General features: G+C 39.4%; 1 protein-coding gene across 2 annotated transcripts in view; it reads left to right on the top strand.

The window, feature by feature from the left end:
* The window catches only part of LOC111869133 (probable E3 ubiquitin-protein ligase MGRN1), a 39,421-nt gene that overhangs the window by 16,493 nt on the left and 3,825 nt on the right, over nucleotides 1-19,103 (top strand). Inside the window, exons 8-13 of one of the 2 annotated variants that reach the window (XR_002843614.2) lie at nucleotides 442-602; nucleotides 688-790; nucleotides 2,830-3,003; nucleotides 3,656-3,848; nucleotides 7,147-7,283; nucleotides 12,220-12,386. Coding sequence is in view for 1 of the 2 variants with exons in the window: in XM_023860373.2 (XP_023716141.1) it covers nucleotides 442-602; nucleotides 688-790; nucleotides 2,830-3,003; nucleotides 3,656-3,848; nucleotides 7,147-7,283 (768 nt within the window). In the remaining variant the exon portion in view is untranslated. The remainder of the gene's footprint in view (nucleotides 1-441; nucleotides 603-687; nucleotides 791-2,829; nucleotides 3,004-3,655; nucleotides 3,849-7,146; nucleotides 7,284-12,219; nucleotides 12,387-19,103) is intronic. The other variant, XM_023860373.2, reaches the window with a different exon arrangement.

Raw genomic sequence — 19,103 nt, 5'->3', positions numbered from 1 at the left:
TCCTAATTCAATATATGTTCATGGCAATTTATAATGCATGATAATGTACACAGTTCACTCAAACTCGTAATTTAAGTTTTGTTAAGATACAGTAGTTACATAAATGAAGGTATGCATAAATTAGGCGAGGTATATTACTGAAAGGAGTAATCGGTTACACAGCTTTTATCACAGAATTCCCTCTACTTCTAAAATTATGACATTTGTGTCTTTACTTATTGATTTACCCTTGTACATTTCTGATTCCCATAGTTCCAAAACTATTGTGGATAGGACCCATGCTCATATAACGTTCACTCAGACTCAGTTATGACATAAAGTCACAGGACTTTTGTATAATCTTTTGTTAGTTTTTCCAGTACTGATTTGAAATGCTTTGCTTTTGAATGTTGTTATTTTTGTTATAAAATAATATGTGAGAGGTTTGCTTTAATTCTGCAGGGAAGTTGTGAAAACATTCCAGCGGGCTATGAGTCAGTGTCCCTCATTGAGGCACTCAATGGGCCTTGTCCAACGCGATCTGTACCTGCAGCTCCCCCCTTGGATGTTGCTGAAACTCCTGACCAGGAAGTGGCTGCACAGGCAGTTGAGGTGCTCAACAGGTCTGATGTGGTTGTGATCATAATTGTACTTGACTTATAGTGTACATAAATACTGAATGTTGAATGTGTGTTTGTACTTAACCAGGTCCAGCATTGAGAGAACTCCATCATCACTGAAACAAGCTTCCAGTCCTGAAGAGTGCATGTTAACAAAGAGTCCAAGAAGCAGTGCATGCCACACTCCAGAGGTATAACCTTACAAGCCTAAGCAGTAACTTCATAGATTACTGAGCTGTTGGTTGTGTCAAGAAATGGAAACGTTCCTTAGCATTAACAGTTTGGGGTAATGGGGAAGTAGGATGACTGTTGTAGTCTAGTCCAGATTGTTTTTACAGAANAGAAATTTTTTTTTTTTTTTTTTTTTTTTTTTGCTTCAAGGAGGCTTTTGTCAATAGATTTTGAAGCTGTTCATTGATGCATGCATATTGATCATGAACATATTCTGAAAAGTTTATGTAACAAGTGGTATGTGGCAGTGGTCCACAGGATGCCAGAATCATACCAGAACTCCTTGTTTTACCAGCTTTGACATTGGATCCAACAGAATAGAATATGGTGTCCAGTGCCCCCAAACTCTGAGTAGGAATTAGTTGTTACCTTGTTCCTTCAGCATTTCCACTTTTATATAGGCTGTCCATCAGCTAAGCATCACCATCTATCTCTGTCTTCCGTTAATGTTAGATCTGTTCAGTATTATTTGTGATGCTGTCTATGAATGTGTGAAGTTGAATTAAATCGTTAGAGCCATTTCAAGAAAGTTATTATTTTAATCTGTTTGCATAAAAAGACTTTGAATGTGTGAGTTACTAGGGTTACGTTCACAGCACACTTTTGCAGAATACAGATGTAGTAGTGGAAGTGATTTGTTGAATCTTCAGTATAGATAATATTTTGGCATGCTGCCTGAAAGCCAGAATATCTGAGTGGCCGTCCATTGCCTGACAATGGCTTGTTAAAAACATGTTGCGAGACAACAAGCATGTTGACCCATTGCTAGGCAACAACCATTAGATAAGCAGTTATATAACAGCTGTTGCTATGTAAACAATGGCAGTTGCTAGGCAGTGGTTGAGTAGCAATCACATGGGCATCCCAACAGACGCAAATGCAGGAGTGGCGACAGCAACAGAGGAATTGTGTTTTCTGTGCTGTCCATGCTGAGATGTTAGAAGCAGAACAGTTGGAGCAATGAGTTAATTGTGGGACAGTCATTAGCCATAAAGAATGTGAGCTTGGAAGCAGAGGACGTTGTTGGGATGCATCAACAGTCAATGACTGGTGAAGCCTTAGTATGTGCTGTAGTGAACTGCAGAGTGTGTGAATTAGCGATACCACTATAGTTACATGTGGGGTATGTGGTAGCGTAGTGGTTAAGGTACTATGCTACAAGCCGGAAGGTCATGGGTTCAAGTCCCGATGAGGTCATTGGATTTTTTTTCAATTGACCTAATCCTTCCAGCCACACTAGGCCCTGGGGTCTACTCAGCCTCTTAACAGAAATGAGTACCAGGAATTAATGAAATAATTTTCCTGGGCCCACACGTAAGGCTGACAACCTTACCGCCATCTTTGAGCCAATTGTCAAGGTAATGTGGGACCCTTAATGTCTCACAACCCTATGGGCCTTCATGGCCTGTTACAGGGATAGCTTTACTTACTTTTACTTTTTTTTTACTATAGTTATGTGTAGTTACAATTTGTAAGTGTTCAGTAAATCCAGTTACCAATCCAAACCTCATCTATAGTCACTCATACACATGACAGTCTATCGTCAATATATGAAATCTGACATATGGTGGTAAGATGGTTGTGTTGAGGAAGGAAGTAGTTCCAGCCTATTTTAAGGCACTCTCCCAGCACTGAAAATGTTAAATTACACTTTTGAACCCGGTTTGCAACAATATACTCATGCCTTCGTTGTTCCAGCAAACCACTGCTAACTGTTAAGTGCTGATGTATACAACATGCACCTTGATTATAAGAGCAGGCAAAAAAAGTGCTTGTGACTTTTGACTAAGTATGGCATGTCTTCATGTATCCCTCACCTGTTCTGAAGTTAAAACGTCAGAAGCAAGATATGGAAGGAACTTGCATAAAGTGTGGTAGATTATCTTGAGCTGAGCATGTCTTTGAAGACTGCACTCCTCTCAGATATGGACATTTTGCATTTGAATATTTAGGTCTGTGATAGTTTGTTACGAGGTTTTATTTGTATTATATGCTTCAGTTCCGGATGTCCGTACTTCTGGCTAGAGAAGAGGAGAGTCACAAGGATCAAACAACAAAGTCACCACTGTTAGTTCAACACTGCAGTCGCCCCAACAGCCGTGATAAGAGTGCACTCAGGCCTCGTGACACAGTGAGGCTTGTTAATGAGAAGACTGTACTTGATCAGGATGAGGTAATGTTTAACCCTTTAATTGCTGCATACTCCCACACCAGATTTTCTGACTGAGATTTTTGACAGCTTTGTTCAATCTCTCAGGAAAGTGCATGGATAGTACTTCAGATTAGATCATGGCTTTTTCCCTTCCAAAATTATAATTTACTGATCATTTATCATTCACTGCATTGTTGTCTGAACTACTGACAATATTGCTAAATAATAAATAAGCAAACACATTTAAAATATGACAGTTGTGGTTCTTATATCAGTGAGTACCAAAATTATGGTTTAGGATGTGGTCATATAGTTTGGTAGATGTGTAGGAGTGTTTCTGTAGGCTCTGTCTTCAGGGTAGATAAGCCAGTATTCTGAAGATCAATGCAGCAAGTTCCTCCAAAACATTGGCATCCATCCACCAAACCACATGGTTCCAAAATGTATTGACGCACTAGCATGGCAAGAGACTGTCAGTTTTGGTAAGTTTAACTCAGCTAAAAATTCTAGAGAATTTCCGTGTGGCATCTATATGCCTGTCAGTCACATACTACATTTCATCACATAATTCATGCACACTTTTCCTAAATTTTATATTAAAATATTTGGGTGCTTGGATTATGCCTGGCTGTATGAAAGTGATTTGTCATTTAAAAACGTATTTCTTCCTTAGACACAAGATGAAGACAGCGAAGCTGAGAAGTTGTCTCCACTCTTGGATGCAGCTACTAGTACTGACCCTCTGCCCCTTGACTCTGTAATGGTACCACATGGTGATGTTCTTGAGGATGATGATGATTTGGAGATGAAGGTGGACGTTGGTGAGGGTGAGGGTGAACTAGCCACTATGGCCAATAGTAGTCAAGGTACAAATATATGTTCACATCCATAATAAGCAAAATGTTATTGCAACAGCTTTGTATGCCATTTTGGTGAACTTTAGCGAGGCTGAAAATTCATTAACCAGTACCTCATGGAAATGAATATTGGTTAAAATCTGTATCAGATTATGCAATTTATGCATCATACCAACCTTATGGAAGAATAGTCCTGGCTCTTCAGTGAGGTCTCCCAGTATGGTGCTCCTAGGGATCATCATTGATAGGTTGCACAGTGTAATACCAACCTTCATGAAACATTTGTATCTATCAGTATTGTCATACAGAGTCTTACAATGAAGAAACTCCCATAAAACACATCTGGTCATCAGTTAACATTGAAGAAAGAACAGTGTATATATTGTTTTGTTATTTTCACATAAATATAGCATGTTTCTTTCTCCTTTTATTGTGGCTGTAACAGAGAGGTTGTCTGCTATAACTTCATTCAAACTGAACTTAATAGTTTTATCAAAAGTAACTCATCATACAAAATCTTAGTATCCAGCCGCACTATGGCCCTGTGGTCAACTCAGCCTCTAACAGAAATGAGTACCAGGAATATTCTTGGAATGTTCTTGGGGATAAAGGGCAGCCTGCGCGAAGGGCTGACAACCTTGCCGCCATCTATGAGCTGATTGTCTAGAAAATGTGGGAACCTCAACATCTCACAACCCTATGGGCCTCCACAGCCTGTTACAGGGATACCTTTACTTTCTTTTTACTTTACAGTATATGATGTACATGAAGTTAATATATCTTTATTATTTGTTTAAAACATTTTTCAGTGTAGTGAATGCTTACCAAAATACAGGAAGAACAATTATGACTCTTCAGTGTGATATCTATAGCCTGATTAGTTTTGCAACCGTGAAGTTGTGTCTGCAATAAATTAACTTAAAGCCAGTGATGCATTTGAAAATGTGTGGATTCCAAATTGATGTACACTTTTCCAATTTTCTTTTTTTTATCATTAATTCATAAAATAAATACAGATTTTTTCAAAACCTGCATCTTGTATTCAATGCATTGTTTGATATGTAGCAGACAACAAAGAAAAATAATTTATGACTTGATACAGTATGCCTACCTACCTAACTACCTACCTACCTACCTACCAGTTGGTGCTACAGCCCTGGTTGAGCCTTGGCCTCCTCTACAGCCAGTCTCCACAACCAATATGTGCTGCCTTAGGAATGGATGACCCGAGGCTGGTTGTTAGGTTTCTGAATAAAATTCATGCCCAACCCCCAACCTGGAGGACCTACTGGTAGTTAAACTACTGCCGGCATAGCTCTCCAGGTCACAAAGTCACGCAAGCCCCGCCACCACAACAAGGTAGAGACACTTTTGGGGGGATACCTTATAATAATTGGCCTGTAACTGCAATAAGAGAGTTTATCTGTATATCAGGCATGTGTGTACAAAGTAACAATACTTTGAAGGTGGCCAGACTCATTAATTGTTAATAACAATATATTTCTTTAGTGCAGAATTGGTCCACTTATAGTCAGACCTTGTGTTGCTTGCAGGAAATAATGTATGATATTTGGTACTGAACTCATGACAGCTGGATACTTGTAAATTGTATCATTTTTTCAATATTCCTGTACTTATACACATATATGTCACATTCTTGTGTTATGAATTAAAATTTTGTACCTTTTTATTTTCTGTACCAGTTTCCTTGCATTTATATCAACCTTTGGATCATCATTCTACTTCATGTTATGTTATTTTAATATTGTCTACTACATGGTTGAAGTGCTGATAGTGGCCTTTTTTAATCACACAATTCGCATTTATTTTGTTGTACGAGGGTTGGAACTTTAATAGTGGCAACTATTTATTTACAACTGATACAAAATAGATGCATGTTTTGAAGTTTTACTGTCATTCAGTGTAGTCACCAGCATTATGTACAATCCGTTGCCAGTGATGTAGAAGTCATAGGATACCTTTAGCAGCACCTGTTATGTTGATAGTTCGAATGGAGTGGTCTACTGCCTGAAGAATCTCTGGAATGGTTCTGAAGCGAATGCCACAAAGTGGATCCTTCATTTTAGGAATCAAGTTGAAGTCACAAGGGCTTAAGTCCAGGGAGTATGGTGGATGGTACAGCACTTCCCAGCCCCATCGATCGAACAAATCTGCCACAGCTTGCGCTGCATGCGGCTGAGCATTGTCCTGCAAAATGATGGGTGGTTTCTGCAAGAAAGTGTCGCCGCTTCTTTCTCAAGGCTGGTCACAGGTTGTGTTCCAAAAATGAACAGTAATACTGCACATTGACGGTCTGCTGTCAGGGAACAGTATGCATTAGGATAACACCATCACAGTCGTACATGAGAATCACCATAACTTTCACATTGCTGGGGTTCTGACAAACTTTTTTCGTGGTGACCTGTAATGACGCCATTCGTATGATTGGCATTTCATTTGTGGCTCATACGATTTGGCCCATGTCTCATCCAGTGTAATGATACAGCATAAGAAAGCCTCTCCTTCACGCTCATAGCGCTCCAAGTGGTTATGAGCAGTGTCGTATCGTAGCCATTTCTGCATTTCCGTCAAATCATGCGGAACTCATTGTGATCCAGTTTTTCTCATGCCCAGGCATTCCTTCAGAATGTGAAGCACAGTCGTATGCGCTAATCCTGTCTCTCGAGCCAGCTCACCAATCATATGGCGTCGATCACTCTCCAGTAACGCGGAAAGAGCATACACTTCTTCTTCACTGACACTAGGACAACCTGGCCGATGCATGTCTGCCACATTTTGATGTCCCACGTTAAGGCTTCTACCTGCCTTGCCACTGTTCTGTAAGGCAATGCAGATTCCCCACAAGCCTCTTGAAGACCTTGATGACACTGTCATGCTGTATGGCCTCTGGCACATTCAGTCTTTATCCAACTCCATTGTTCCTGTTTTGAAAACGTGACAACACTGCATTAGACCGCCAGGTAAAAAAAGCTCTGTTCTTCCTGTCACTGCGCATGTGCGTGATGTGGGAAGGGAGAGTCCATTTGCTCTGAGGTAAGGTAGGTATGTAACTAACGTGTGGTATAAGCGACATTTGGTTCCGTTGCATGGCATCTCTGCAGCAGTGTTGCCACTATTAAAGTTCCAACCCTTATATGTATCTTGATTTCAAGTTTGCTTCTAATTTTGACACTTGTGATGTTACCCATCCTTGTCTGTATTACCATCAGATGCAGATTGCTTGTTACAACAGAAAATGAATTTGAGTGATGTCAGTGTTGGTAGCAACAGTTTATCATGTTGGCAGTTGGACTTACTGGGAAGGTTGTTGTGGGAGGTGGTGATGCTGACACAGGACCAGTGGCAGCTGCTGGGGAGGACTCAGACTACTACACTCCAGAGGATCCGCCTACTACCATACTGAGCCCCTTGCATGCAGACAAGGTTGGTCATTAGTCATTATTCTGATATTTTTTAGTATAACTTGCTGAGCAAGTTATTTGTACTTATTTCAGTGTAACTGGGATCTCTGAGTGTTGTTGAAAGTAGAGTTGTAAGAATTGTTTCTAGTCATGTTCAGTCGCATGCAAATTTTCAGTTACAGAACAATTTGTCATAGTGAGTACTGTAACATTTTTAACCCATTGTATGTGAACCAAACATAGTTTTGATCATTTTCCTTAGCATAAGTTAAAGTGTAAAAATCTGACTTTCATACATATTCCGTACAATATAGGGTCTACCCGAAATAATGCTGGTATTTCAGACACCTGCAGCTTTGGGACAAAAAGAGAGTGTGTTGCAGTATTTTATTCATCAACTGAAACAGTTTTTTTTTACACCTAAGTGGAAGAGTTGTTAAACGCAAACATTTAGTGAGCATCAGCTATAGCTCTGCACACATCCCACCTATGGTTCACCATTGGTAACATATCTTTCATAATATTTGCAATTGCTGCAGTGATCCATGTTTTCAGTTCATCAGAGGCACAAGATCAGGAGATTGAGGAGACCACACATCTGGTCCTCTTCCTCCTATCCGTCAAACTGGAAAAGTCATGTTCAAATGGTCATGGTCAATGTGGGAAAAATACCCACATAACACACTCCACATCATTAGATCACCTAGGCCACCCAGTAGAATGTCTTTTTTCCACACTCTGAGTCTCTATAATGCTTATAACATCTCCTAATGCTCTTGTCATCAGGTGGTCTCACACCATACTTACATTGAAATTCAAAGAATGGATTCAAATTTTGTGTACCATAACACAGTCTGTGCTTTCTGCTATATGATAGACATAATACTGGCTGCACAAAACACATAATCAAAGCTGTGGGCCATTAACTACATTCGGGATACTCATGCAACTTGTGTTAGTGGAACTGTTTGAGTTTATGATTACATTTCCTTTATCATCATCATTATATGTACCTTCATTACTGAGTTTCAGATGTTTGAAATCCTGGAATTCTTTTTGGTAGGCCCTATATTTCTGTTGTTCCCTCAAAATCAATGCAAGGAACAGAATTAACATAAAATTTGTCATTCTCTTACAAAGATTCTGAGTACTGTGCGCCTGGCTACACAGTTTAACAGAAATTGCATAGATGTAATACGTATTTGTTCTGTTCTCATATATATCAGCAGAAACAACAACAGGTTAATGGTGATTTATATTTACCCAGAACTGTTTTGACACAAAGGAGAGGATGGAAGGAAAGAGGAGAGGAATAACAAAGCAGACAAATATAGAGGATTGGAAAGGAAGAAGGAAGGGAAGGAGATAAATGTCACATAGTAGGCCCTTGTTATACATGGCCTCATTATACCATTGCTTTGGTCATGTTCCCCAGTATGATTGCATGTTTCATGTTATAGACATTTCTGTATAATGTTGCAGTTACAGTATAAGACTTTTGAAACATTCCTTACTGTAATGTGCTAGTACAGAAGGTCAAGCCCATAGTCTGCTCTGAATATGCTGTATGTTTCTGGTTTCTCTAACCTTCAGATTATTTTGTTGAAACAGCAAAATTTAATGAGCACAGATGGTCGGAAATCCCACTTAGCGGTTTGATGGGGTAAGTAACTGCAACATTGTACTGACCGTTTATCAAGAAAGTAGCACTGCTACAGTAATGATGACCAATACAGAAAATTGTACAACTGTAGAAAAATTTAAAATTTCCAAAAAAGTTAAGAGTGGTGAATTGAAAGCTAGTCTATTCTATGAGTGTGGAATTCCAGAACTAACAATATGCTGGTTGGATGAAAGAAGACTGATTGTGTTTGCTTGTAGATTCCAAAGAAGATGGCCTATGATTGCAAAGGAAGAAGAATAGACTCCATGAAAAGAGTTACATAGACGAATGCATATACGTGGGTAGGCTGAAAAGTAATGCACACATGCTTGTAGAGCGCGAACAAAAACAAATAGCAAGATCGGGCAAAAAATACATTAAAGTACAATTCTTAAGTTTTAAAAGCATATATTTATTTTTCAACATAGTCACCATTAAGGCTAACACATTTCTCCCAATGTGTAACAGTTTTTTCATTCCGTCACTGAAAAATTCTTCCGACTTTTCTCGAATCCAGGACTTGACAGTTGCCTTCACCTCATCATCCGAGGTGTAATGATTACCCTTGAGGTCTCTCTTGAGTAGAGGAAAAAAATAAAAATTGCAAGGCGCAAGATCGGGGGAATAAGGAGGGTGTGGAATCGGTTCAAACTTCAGGTTTCGCAAAGCCTCTTCAGTTGCGCGCGAGGTGTGTGGACGAGCGTTGTCATGTTGCAAGATTATTGGTGCCACGCTGCCTCTAACACGACAAACTCGACGCCGGAGGTGTTTTAGAGTAGGTATGTACTGAGAAGAATTTACCGTTGCCCCTCGTTCCAGAAAATCGGTCACATAAACTCGGTGAGCATCCCAAAACACAGTCAAAAGAAGTTTTTTGGCAGATGGTTGTGTTTTGAACTTTTTCGCCTGAGGAGAAGACGGATGTCGATATTCAGCGCTCTGTCTTTTCTCTTCCGGGTCGTAACGATGGACCCATGACTCATCCCCTGTCACAATATTCAAAAGAAAGTCGTCTCCTTCATCACGGTAGCGCTGCAAAAGTTGCTCGCAGCATTCCAATCGACGCTGTGAGACGGTGTGGTACCCATCGTGCACAGATTTTATGGTATCCCAATTGTTCAATAATGAAGCCGACACGTTCCTTGGATATTCCAGTATGGTTTGTGATATGCTTTTGAGTGATTCGCTAGTCATTTTGAATCAAATCGTCGACGAGTTTGCAATAATTATCGTGTGTGGCAGTGATCAGACGTCCGCTGTGTGTTTCATCAACAATTATGGCTTTTCCAGGCTCGCAACCATGAAATTTTATTACCCATCGATTTACAGTAGACCTATCAACAGCATCATCACCATAAACAGCCTTTAAACGGCGATGAATCTCAGTAGGAGTCACTTTTTCAGCAGTTAAAAATTTGATAACAGCACACTGTTTAACTCGCGTTGACATAGCACTAGAACACGTCTCCATACTTCTGCTTCTCGAAATACACTGGATGAACGCAACGACCTCAAACCTGCGCATGCGTATTGAGGGGGAATGTTACTTCCACATGCCACTGGCGCGCTTCTGAAGGTCATTTTGTTCACGCTCTACGAGCATGTGTGCATTACTTTTCAGCGTACCTACGTACAGTTTGTTCCTACAAAAGCATAGTGAAAGAATGCCTATAAATGGGGTAATTTTGAAAGCTCAGGCAATTCAGTTGAAAAACTACTCAGCAGGGATCGGACGTTTAAAGCTTCTGATTGGTAGCTTTGGAGGTTGAAGGTTTGGCATGGAATATTGCAAATTATCATTGAAGGTGAATCTGCCGCTGGTGACAGAGCCGGACAGTTTCCTGATACCGTTTTACAAGATTGAAGATGATTTTCACAAAACATCACTGCTTCCAAACAAATCATTAGATCTTTGGAAAGCACCCAGGAGAGCAGATATGAAAATTACTGAAGAAAGAGTAACCTTGAATGTCAAGCATTGTGCATCAGTAAATGTTTGAAGTCCTCAGTGTTTCAAGCTTGTAAACATGACTTCTCTGCTTGTGATATACAAGAACAGTTCTGGTGCTTCAATGGCATGTGATAATTTTGCTTTCTGGTTGATAGTGAATTTTGCCATCAGTGAGAAGTGATTTGCATCCCAAAAAACTTGAGCAGAAGGCCTTATTACTGTTGGATCGCCAGCCCAACCTTCTGCCAATATCCTGAAATTGAAAGAAGAGTTATATTTCTACCAAAGAATACCACTACACTGATTCAGTCAATAGGTCAAGGCATCATTTCCTTCATAGCCTACTGTCATGGTGGATCTGTAAATTCTAAACTGCGAATTACAGAATTTCTGAAGATAATAACAGTAAAGGATGTTGGATACACTGTTAATTTAGCTTGGTGGAAGGTTATGCCACATACTATTGCAAACTGCTGGAAGAAGAGTACCGGAATAGATGGCATCACAGCTGATGAGAAAAAATAATTCCATTTCCAAAAGAATTTGAAAGCTACATATGATGCACTTGGTATTAATTTAGAAGCAGGTAACTTGGCAGCTTGGTTTGAGGTAGATGCAGAAACTCTGGTTGTGCAGTATCTTGGTGAAGAGGATATCACAAATTCTGTGGAAAGTGGGAAGACAGCTGATGAATTTAGAGCCTGTGATACAGGAAGTGACTCAGAAAACAGTAGTGATGTAATGGTTCCTCTGAAACAGTGGTACCAATTAAGCAAAGGCCTAAAAAATGTCAATGAAGTGATGACATGGTAAGAACAGCAGACTGGCAGTGAACATTATCATTTTCTGCTTTAAAATTATTGTCGTGTCCATCTTAATGTCATTCTCCCATCCCTTTTTCCGTGCTAAAAGTGGCCACTTTCCAGAAGTTTTCCCAACAAAATTCGGAATGTATTTCTTGTTCCCCTGTATGACATGTTCAGCCCCTAGTGACCTACTAGATTCCACCACCCTAATATGTACTGTATGATCTACAAGTCATGTCATCCTTCATAATCCACTGATAGCTCTACATGAAGTTTTACTTCTGTGTTTGGCTTTCTTGTGCCTTTAGATTACTCCAGTTATGTCCAGTTTTGTTGTATATTTGTCACTGTGTTCATATAGGTAGCCATTATTTCTCCCCCATTTCCTTATCTAGTTAGATATAAACCTGCTTATTTCTATGCATGTCATTAACCATGGCTACCTTCTGTTTTTCTGTAGAATCTGTTCATTATAGTGCCACAGGTCAGAATTGTGCCTTGCAGTAGGAAGACTAGGATCAAAATGCTGCTATTACAGGTTCAGTTTATGGAAGTGGAGGCTGCAGACTTATATATGACTGGTGAGAGGCGAGAAGACACACTTCCTCATGTCTGTTGTTGAGGAGAGTTGGAGAGCAGGATGTATGCTGTGTGGTTTCATTATCTTGGCATCAGCAGTCAGCTTTGCAGAGTTGCTCAAGTCAGGTGTGAATTGCCTCAGTGTGTGCCTCTCAGTCCTTGTGAAATGACATCATAGTTTATTCAAAGAAAATAAACTCAGTAGTCAAAACCAGGGTTTCAGAAATACACCTTTAATCTACCAGTCATTTCAAATATACATGCCATATTTCTGCAGTTTGCTTTGTGCTGATATTTTTATAGGCAAGGTGAAGCAGTTTCTGTGCCTCAGCACCAAGCGAGGATTAGAGGCAAAATTCCATGCCTTCTTTTGCCTTATATGAGCACTTTGGCATAGACTTGCCTCTTTAATCTTCACATTTTCATAGACAGCACATGCACTTGGAAAGCAAAGGTTTGAAACACAAAAAGCTATACATCAGTAGTAAACAGGTTAGCTAAATAGTACAGAAAGACTACATCCCTGCCATCTGTGGGTGAAGAATTAAAAGAAAATGCCATGTATAATTGAAAGCTCTTGTAGATGAGACATGTTACTGCAAAGTGTGGACCACCATAACACATGCAGTTGGTTAACTTTGATACTAGATGAAGGTGAGCGATAGTTTCATGATCCAGCTTCAGCATCACTGAATTTGGATGGGCCACACACCTGTTATGGGCATTGTGTTAAAAGAGAAACTCTTAAACTGCTAGGAATCAAACCCTGGTCATCCAATTATTTGGGCTCAGGAAACTCTGCACTAAATGAAGACTGTGGTCTTCTGGGATGTGATGCCATATAATTTGATAGGGCTTTGTACCCTGAAGATGGAGGCAGCAGATTCTACGTAGGTAAGTTAATAAGTAAGTTACAAATGGATATAGAACTTAAATATGAGTACTGCTTTGAAAATTGCTTTTATTTCACGACATAATCTTCCTATACCCTGAGGCACTTGTCCCATTGTCACAAGCCCCTGAAAACCAGTAGCATAAAATTCTTTGGACTGCTGTTGGAACCAGGCGGTGACTTCCCATTCTGCAGCTTCATCGTCGGGAAAATGTTCAGCCAAAAGATTATTTTTAAGACTGCCAAACAAATGGAAGTCGCATGACAGGTTAGGTTTTCACAAAGTCTGTGCAAGATGGGTGCTGTACATGCTAACCCCACAACACAAAATGCAAAGAATGGGTCTGGCATTACAGCATCTCACTCGCTACCACGATGGACACGATANACTTGTCCCATTGTCACAAGCCCCTGAAAACCAGTAGCATAAAATTCTTTGGACTGCTGTTGGAACCAGGCGGTGACTTCCCATTCTACAGCTTCATCGTCGGGAAAATGTTCAGCCAAAAGATTATTTTTAAGACTGCCAAACAAATGGAAGTCGCATGACAGGTTAGGTTTTCACAAAGTCTGTGCAAGATGGGTGCTGTACATGCTAACCCCACAACACAAAATGCAAAGAATGGGTCTGGCATTACAGCATCTCACTCGCTACCACGATGGACACGATATAGCCCGAATTGTCACAGGTGATGAGTCTTGCTCCAAGCAACTTCCATTTGTTCAGCCCTCTTAAACGTCATATTTCAGCTGAACATTTTCCCAACGATGAAGCGGTAGAAAGGGAAGTCACCGCCTTGTTCCAACAGCAGCCCAATNAAGACTGCCAAACAAATGGAAGTCGCATGACAGGTTAGGTTTTCACAAAGTCTGTGCAAGATGGGTGCTGTACATGCTAACCCCACAACACAAAATGCAAAGAATGGGTCTGGCATTACAGCATCTCACTCGCTACCACGATGGACACGATATAGCCCGAATTGTCACAGGTGATGAGTCTTGCTCCAAGCAACTTCCATTTGTTCAGCCCTCTTAAACGTCATATTTCAGCTGAACATTTTCCCAACGATGAAGCGGTAGAAAGGGAAGTCACCGCCTTGTTCCAACAGCAGCCCAATGAATTTTATGCTGCTGGTTTTCAGGGATTTGTGAAACGATGGGACAAGTGCCTCAATGTACAGGGAGATTATGTTGAGAAATAAAGGCATTTTTTCAAATCAGTACTCTTATTTGTTTAAGTTCTATATCCATTTGTAACTTCCTTATTCACTGACCTTTGTATAAAACACTGGTACCTGTCTACCATTCTGTACTCTGTCACATCCCAAAAGACAGTAATTTTCATATTTACTGCCATGAGAACTTCAGATTTCACATCTACACTAAATATTGAGATATGGAACTACAATTTTTAACATAGATAGACTTGAAAGGATTCTGACGATGGTGTATACTGTACACTGTATACTGTACTGTACTGAAGTCCAAAATAAGCCAAAAGAAGTACAATTTTTAACATGCTTCCTATAAAATATACTTCATAATAAATCATTTGTTTATGACATCGTAGATTAATAAAAGGTAAAGCTATCCCTGTAACAGACCTTGGAGGCCCATAGGGTTATGAGACATCAAGGCACCCACATTTTTCTTGACAGTCGGCCCACAGATGGCAGTGAGGTTGTCAAGCTTTATGCACTAGCCACTCTTTACCCTCAGGAAGATTCCTGGTACTCATTTCTGCTAGAGGTTGAGTCTGCCCCGGGGCCATATTGTGGCTGGAATTAGGTCAAATGAAAAATCCAGCAATTTTCTTGGGAACTGAACCCGCGACCTTCCAGCATGTAGCATAGTGCCTCAACCAACTATGCTATTGCATGCCCCATAATGGCTTTTTACAGAGACTAAAATGTGTTTATTCATCACGTGTAGTGAATTGGCAGTTACATTTCTGAAGTGTTAGGAATTCAGCCCATATGGCATATTGTTTTGAGTTTATGATCTTCAGAAGGGATTGAACTCTGGTCTTCTGCTTTCTATACAAACATGTTACCTTTAAGCCACTGCTGACATCTCCCAATAAGGTGACATTTTATACTAGTGGAGTGCAGCTGTGGTCATTGCCACCATTTGAATTAAGAGATAGCTTCATTGTACTTTGCAATCGAAACATGGAGACATATCCTGATGAAGATTACATCAAATCAAGGCAAGAATGAATGAATTCCTGAAGTTCCAATGATGGAATCATAATAGATGCACAACTGAAAGACTCAGACTCAGTAAATTGTCAAGTATTAATCCATTTTCTCTCCTGTCCTAGGTTGGTCATTAATGATGCTTTGCCCGGACTACTGTCTCCAAGTTCAGATAATAACAGACTGTGGCAAAACAAAACATCTCTCTTCCAAAATGATTTTTGAGCACGCTGTTCTTCTTTTGCTATGTGGTGCATTCAGCTACCTTTTCCAGTTCCACATATGCTGTAGATCATTTACCATTCTTTTCTTTTTCTTACCATGAAATACCACAAACTACTGATGTATCACAAAAAAAAAAATGACCAAGCTGGCAAGTACACTAACAACAGATGTAGTGGGAGTAAAAGTTAAAGAGCAGACAACCGGTGCTGGTAAATGCTTTTCAAGTTTTGTTTAACAGTTGCCTCAGAAATGGTTAATTACATGAAAAAGGCATACTGTATAAACTAATTATTTATTCTTTCCTGAAAACTTTAGTGTTTACATGGTAAGTGTACTGGATGTAAAATGTTTCATTTTTATTTACAACTTATGTGGGAAACATTTCTTGCTCCAAGTAATTATGCTGAAGATACGCCGAAAAATGTATGTACGTTTTTATATAAAGTGTCTATTATGTTTGTCCAATTTTAACCAGAATTGGAATGTGCCAACAAATTCTACAAATACTCCCCAGTATCAGATTTCATTAAAATCTGTCCAGCAGTTCTTTAGCTGTTTCGTGTTCATGAATAGGCGGATCAGTTATAACTAGTCCTCCAGAGGGATGCAGATATGCATAACAATGAGATTGCATCAGTTATGCAATGAAATGTGGTATTTCAATTTGGTAACTGCACTGATTTTCATAATGTATGTATAAAACTGGCTGGCTGATAATTTGTAAGTACAAAACATGCATTGTGGAATTCACCTTTTGTGAACTGTGCTTTTGCCGTGCTCCCATTACAGGCGTTGCATGTTTTTCAATTCTTTTGTTATTGTAAGCAACACATGAGCTGCATAATTGGATTTTCAGTTGTTTTGAATTAGGTGAAAATGCAAGTGCTGTACCTTAAACCTTTCCTATCCTCTGTTGGAAGCCTTTCAACATCATAATTTCTCACACAGGACCACACTATTGGATGCCTTGCTCTGCCAACTTACAAATTTACTGCCCCATTATTATTGCACAACAGGTGTTATATTTTCATATAGGAACAACAGATGGCAGAAGTTAGTTTCCCACAATCAGTTTTTTTTTTACTGGTCCCCCCTGCAGATTAATTTGTAGCAGGTAGAAATGAAGTTAGAAATAAAAATTAGAGAAATGGTTAATGAACAACACACATTTTTTAATTGAAATTGCAGAGGTGAACCTAGAAGTAAATATGGTTAAGAAAACCAAATATGAGGGCTATTTGGAAAGTAACCTCCATTTATTTTAGGCAACTAATATAGAAGGAGGGGAGAGCTAGCACATGTAAGGTAGCCTCACATGACTCATCGCCTTGTAAACCATCACATGATTCGTCACTCTTGTCTCTACAGAGTGAGTTATGATGTGTCCTGTGATTGATAATCCCACCAGCTGTGAAGTTTGCGCTCTTGTTTGCTTTCTTCATGCTATGAACACATGCTGCTGAAATCCTTTGTCAGTTATATGCACTGTTGATGGCCAAAATGTAATGTTGAGGAATTGTAAGATAATGGTGTAGAATGTTCAAAGATGGGCAAACAAATGTTCATGATGAAGAGCGAAGTGGTTGGCTGTCTGTAGTGAGTGATGATTTTGTTGACCAAAAAAAATTATGAGAGATGGCACTTCACAATTTCAGAACTTTCATGTGAATTTCCACAAATTTCACACACTGTTCTCTATGAGATTATCACAGTTAGGCTAGGCTATCACAAGTTTTGCACAAGATGGGTTCCAAAAATGCTCATGGGTGCACACAAAATAGAGAATGGCTTCAGCTTTGACTTTTTAGAGTAGTACCACAAAGATTGCAATGAATTTCTCAGTCACATGGTATGAGTAACAGGTGATGAAACCAGAAAGCAATCAGAGTAGTAGATTGACACACATTCACCAAACAAGCTGAAAAAGTTTAAAGAAATGTCTGCCAGAAAGCTAATGGCAACTGTTTTCTGAGACATGAAAGGAGTGCTGATGGTGGTGAAATTAATGCAACAGGGGACCACAATAACATCAGAAGCATATTATGAAACAGTAGAAAATCTGCATAGGGCCATTCAGAGCAAAAGGCATGGAATGCTGACATTGGGTATAGTGGTCCTTCATGACGGTGCACGTCTGCATACAGCTGCTTGCACTCAAGCACTGGTGGAGCATTTCGACTGGGAGTTGTTGGACCAACCTCCTTACAGCCCTGATATTGCTCCAAGTGACTACCACCCATTTACCTACTTGAAGAACTGAATAAAATTACAGTGCTTCAGCAGTAACGAGGAGTTGATGTCAAAATGTGGCTGACTTCTTTGGCACAGGCATGCAGAAACTTATTCCCTGATACGAAAAGTACCTCGGTTCCAGCAATGACTACATTGAGAAGTAGCTTCAGTACATATTTCTTGTATATAATAATTTTTTCTCTTGTTTCTTGTTTTGTTAACAACTCACTAGAGGTTACTTTTTGAATAGCCCTTGTATGGGAGCATGTCATATCAGCAGACTTCTGGTGTAATGTTTATTTGTGAATGACATTAACAAGTCAAAATGAAATTAAGAGCAAATTAAATTTGAGAAATGGTTGCTATCATTCAATTCAGACTTTTGCTTTCTTATGCCTCTTTAAAAAATAAAGGATTAAAATTTACAAAAAATATAATTTTCCCTATTGTTTTTTGGTATGTAAGTTGGTCACTCTTTCTGAATGTACCAACTTGTGTTTTGAAACATAAATACATATTCTGCAATATTTATTTTATTTGGAAGCAAGTGTGTGTCAAACCCAGGAACTCTAACCACTAGACCACAGAGGCAGCCCTTGATTCAACATACCATTACATATTATCAGAAAAACCCCTGATTAGACTTATGATTTAAAGATTTTTCTAAAATTCTTAGGACTCGTATTAGGCAGATGTGTTATCAGATTGTACTGTGTTTCTTAAAAAAATGTTTGTTAGATGATTGAGGAGCAGATTGCTTCAGGTATCAGATCCCATTCACTGCTTATCAAGTCATAACAACTGTAGACTGTAAGATTTGAGGTTTTCATGGCGGTGACTATGAAGAATGCCGTCTTCTGGGATGTGGCACCGTGTAAATCTTGTGTGAACCGTTCACGCAAGATCTGCATGGTACCACATCCCAGAAAATGGTATTCTTCAACTGTAGACTAGTTTTGAAAGATTTTATTGTCACTTCAAAATGTATGTTAATTTCCTTGTTGTGAAGTCTACAGGCTTTCATGTCTGAAGTCAGAAGCTGTGCATGTTATATGAAACGTGTAATTGCAGATGGCAGGGGTCAGTTTTAGTAATTACATATATATATATATATATATATATGTGTGTGTGCTGATATTAATGATAATGGTGTTTTGGGTCTGTGGCTTGTGCATATCTCTATTACAGATGCCACTTCTCAAGTTCCAGGCCAGAACCTAGTAACCAAATTCACTCTCAGGTTAGGATAGGGGAATCTCCATTAACTTTAATATAAGTTGCATTAAGAATTATTTT

This window comes from Cryptotermes secundus, unplaced genomic scaffold (assembly GCF_002891405.2).
Source record: "Cryptotermes secundus unplaced genomic scaffold, Csec_1.0 scaffold618, whole genome shotgun sequence".
In the NCBI taxonomy this organism is placed as follows: domain Eukaryota; kingdom Metazoa; phylum Arthropoda; class Insecta; order Blattodea; family Kalotermitidae; genus Cryptotermes; species Cryptotermes secundus.
This window is presented reverse-complemented; position numbering and strand designations above follow the sequence as displayed.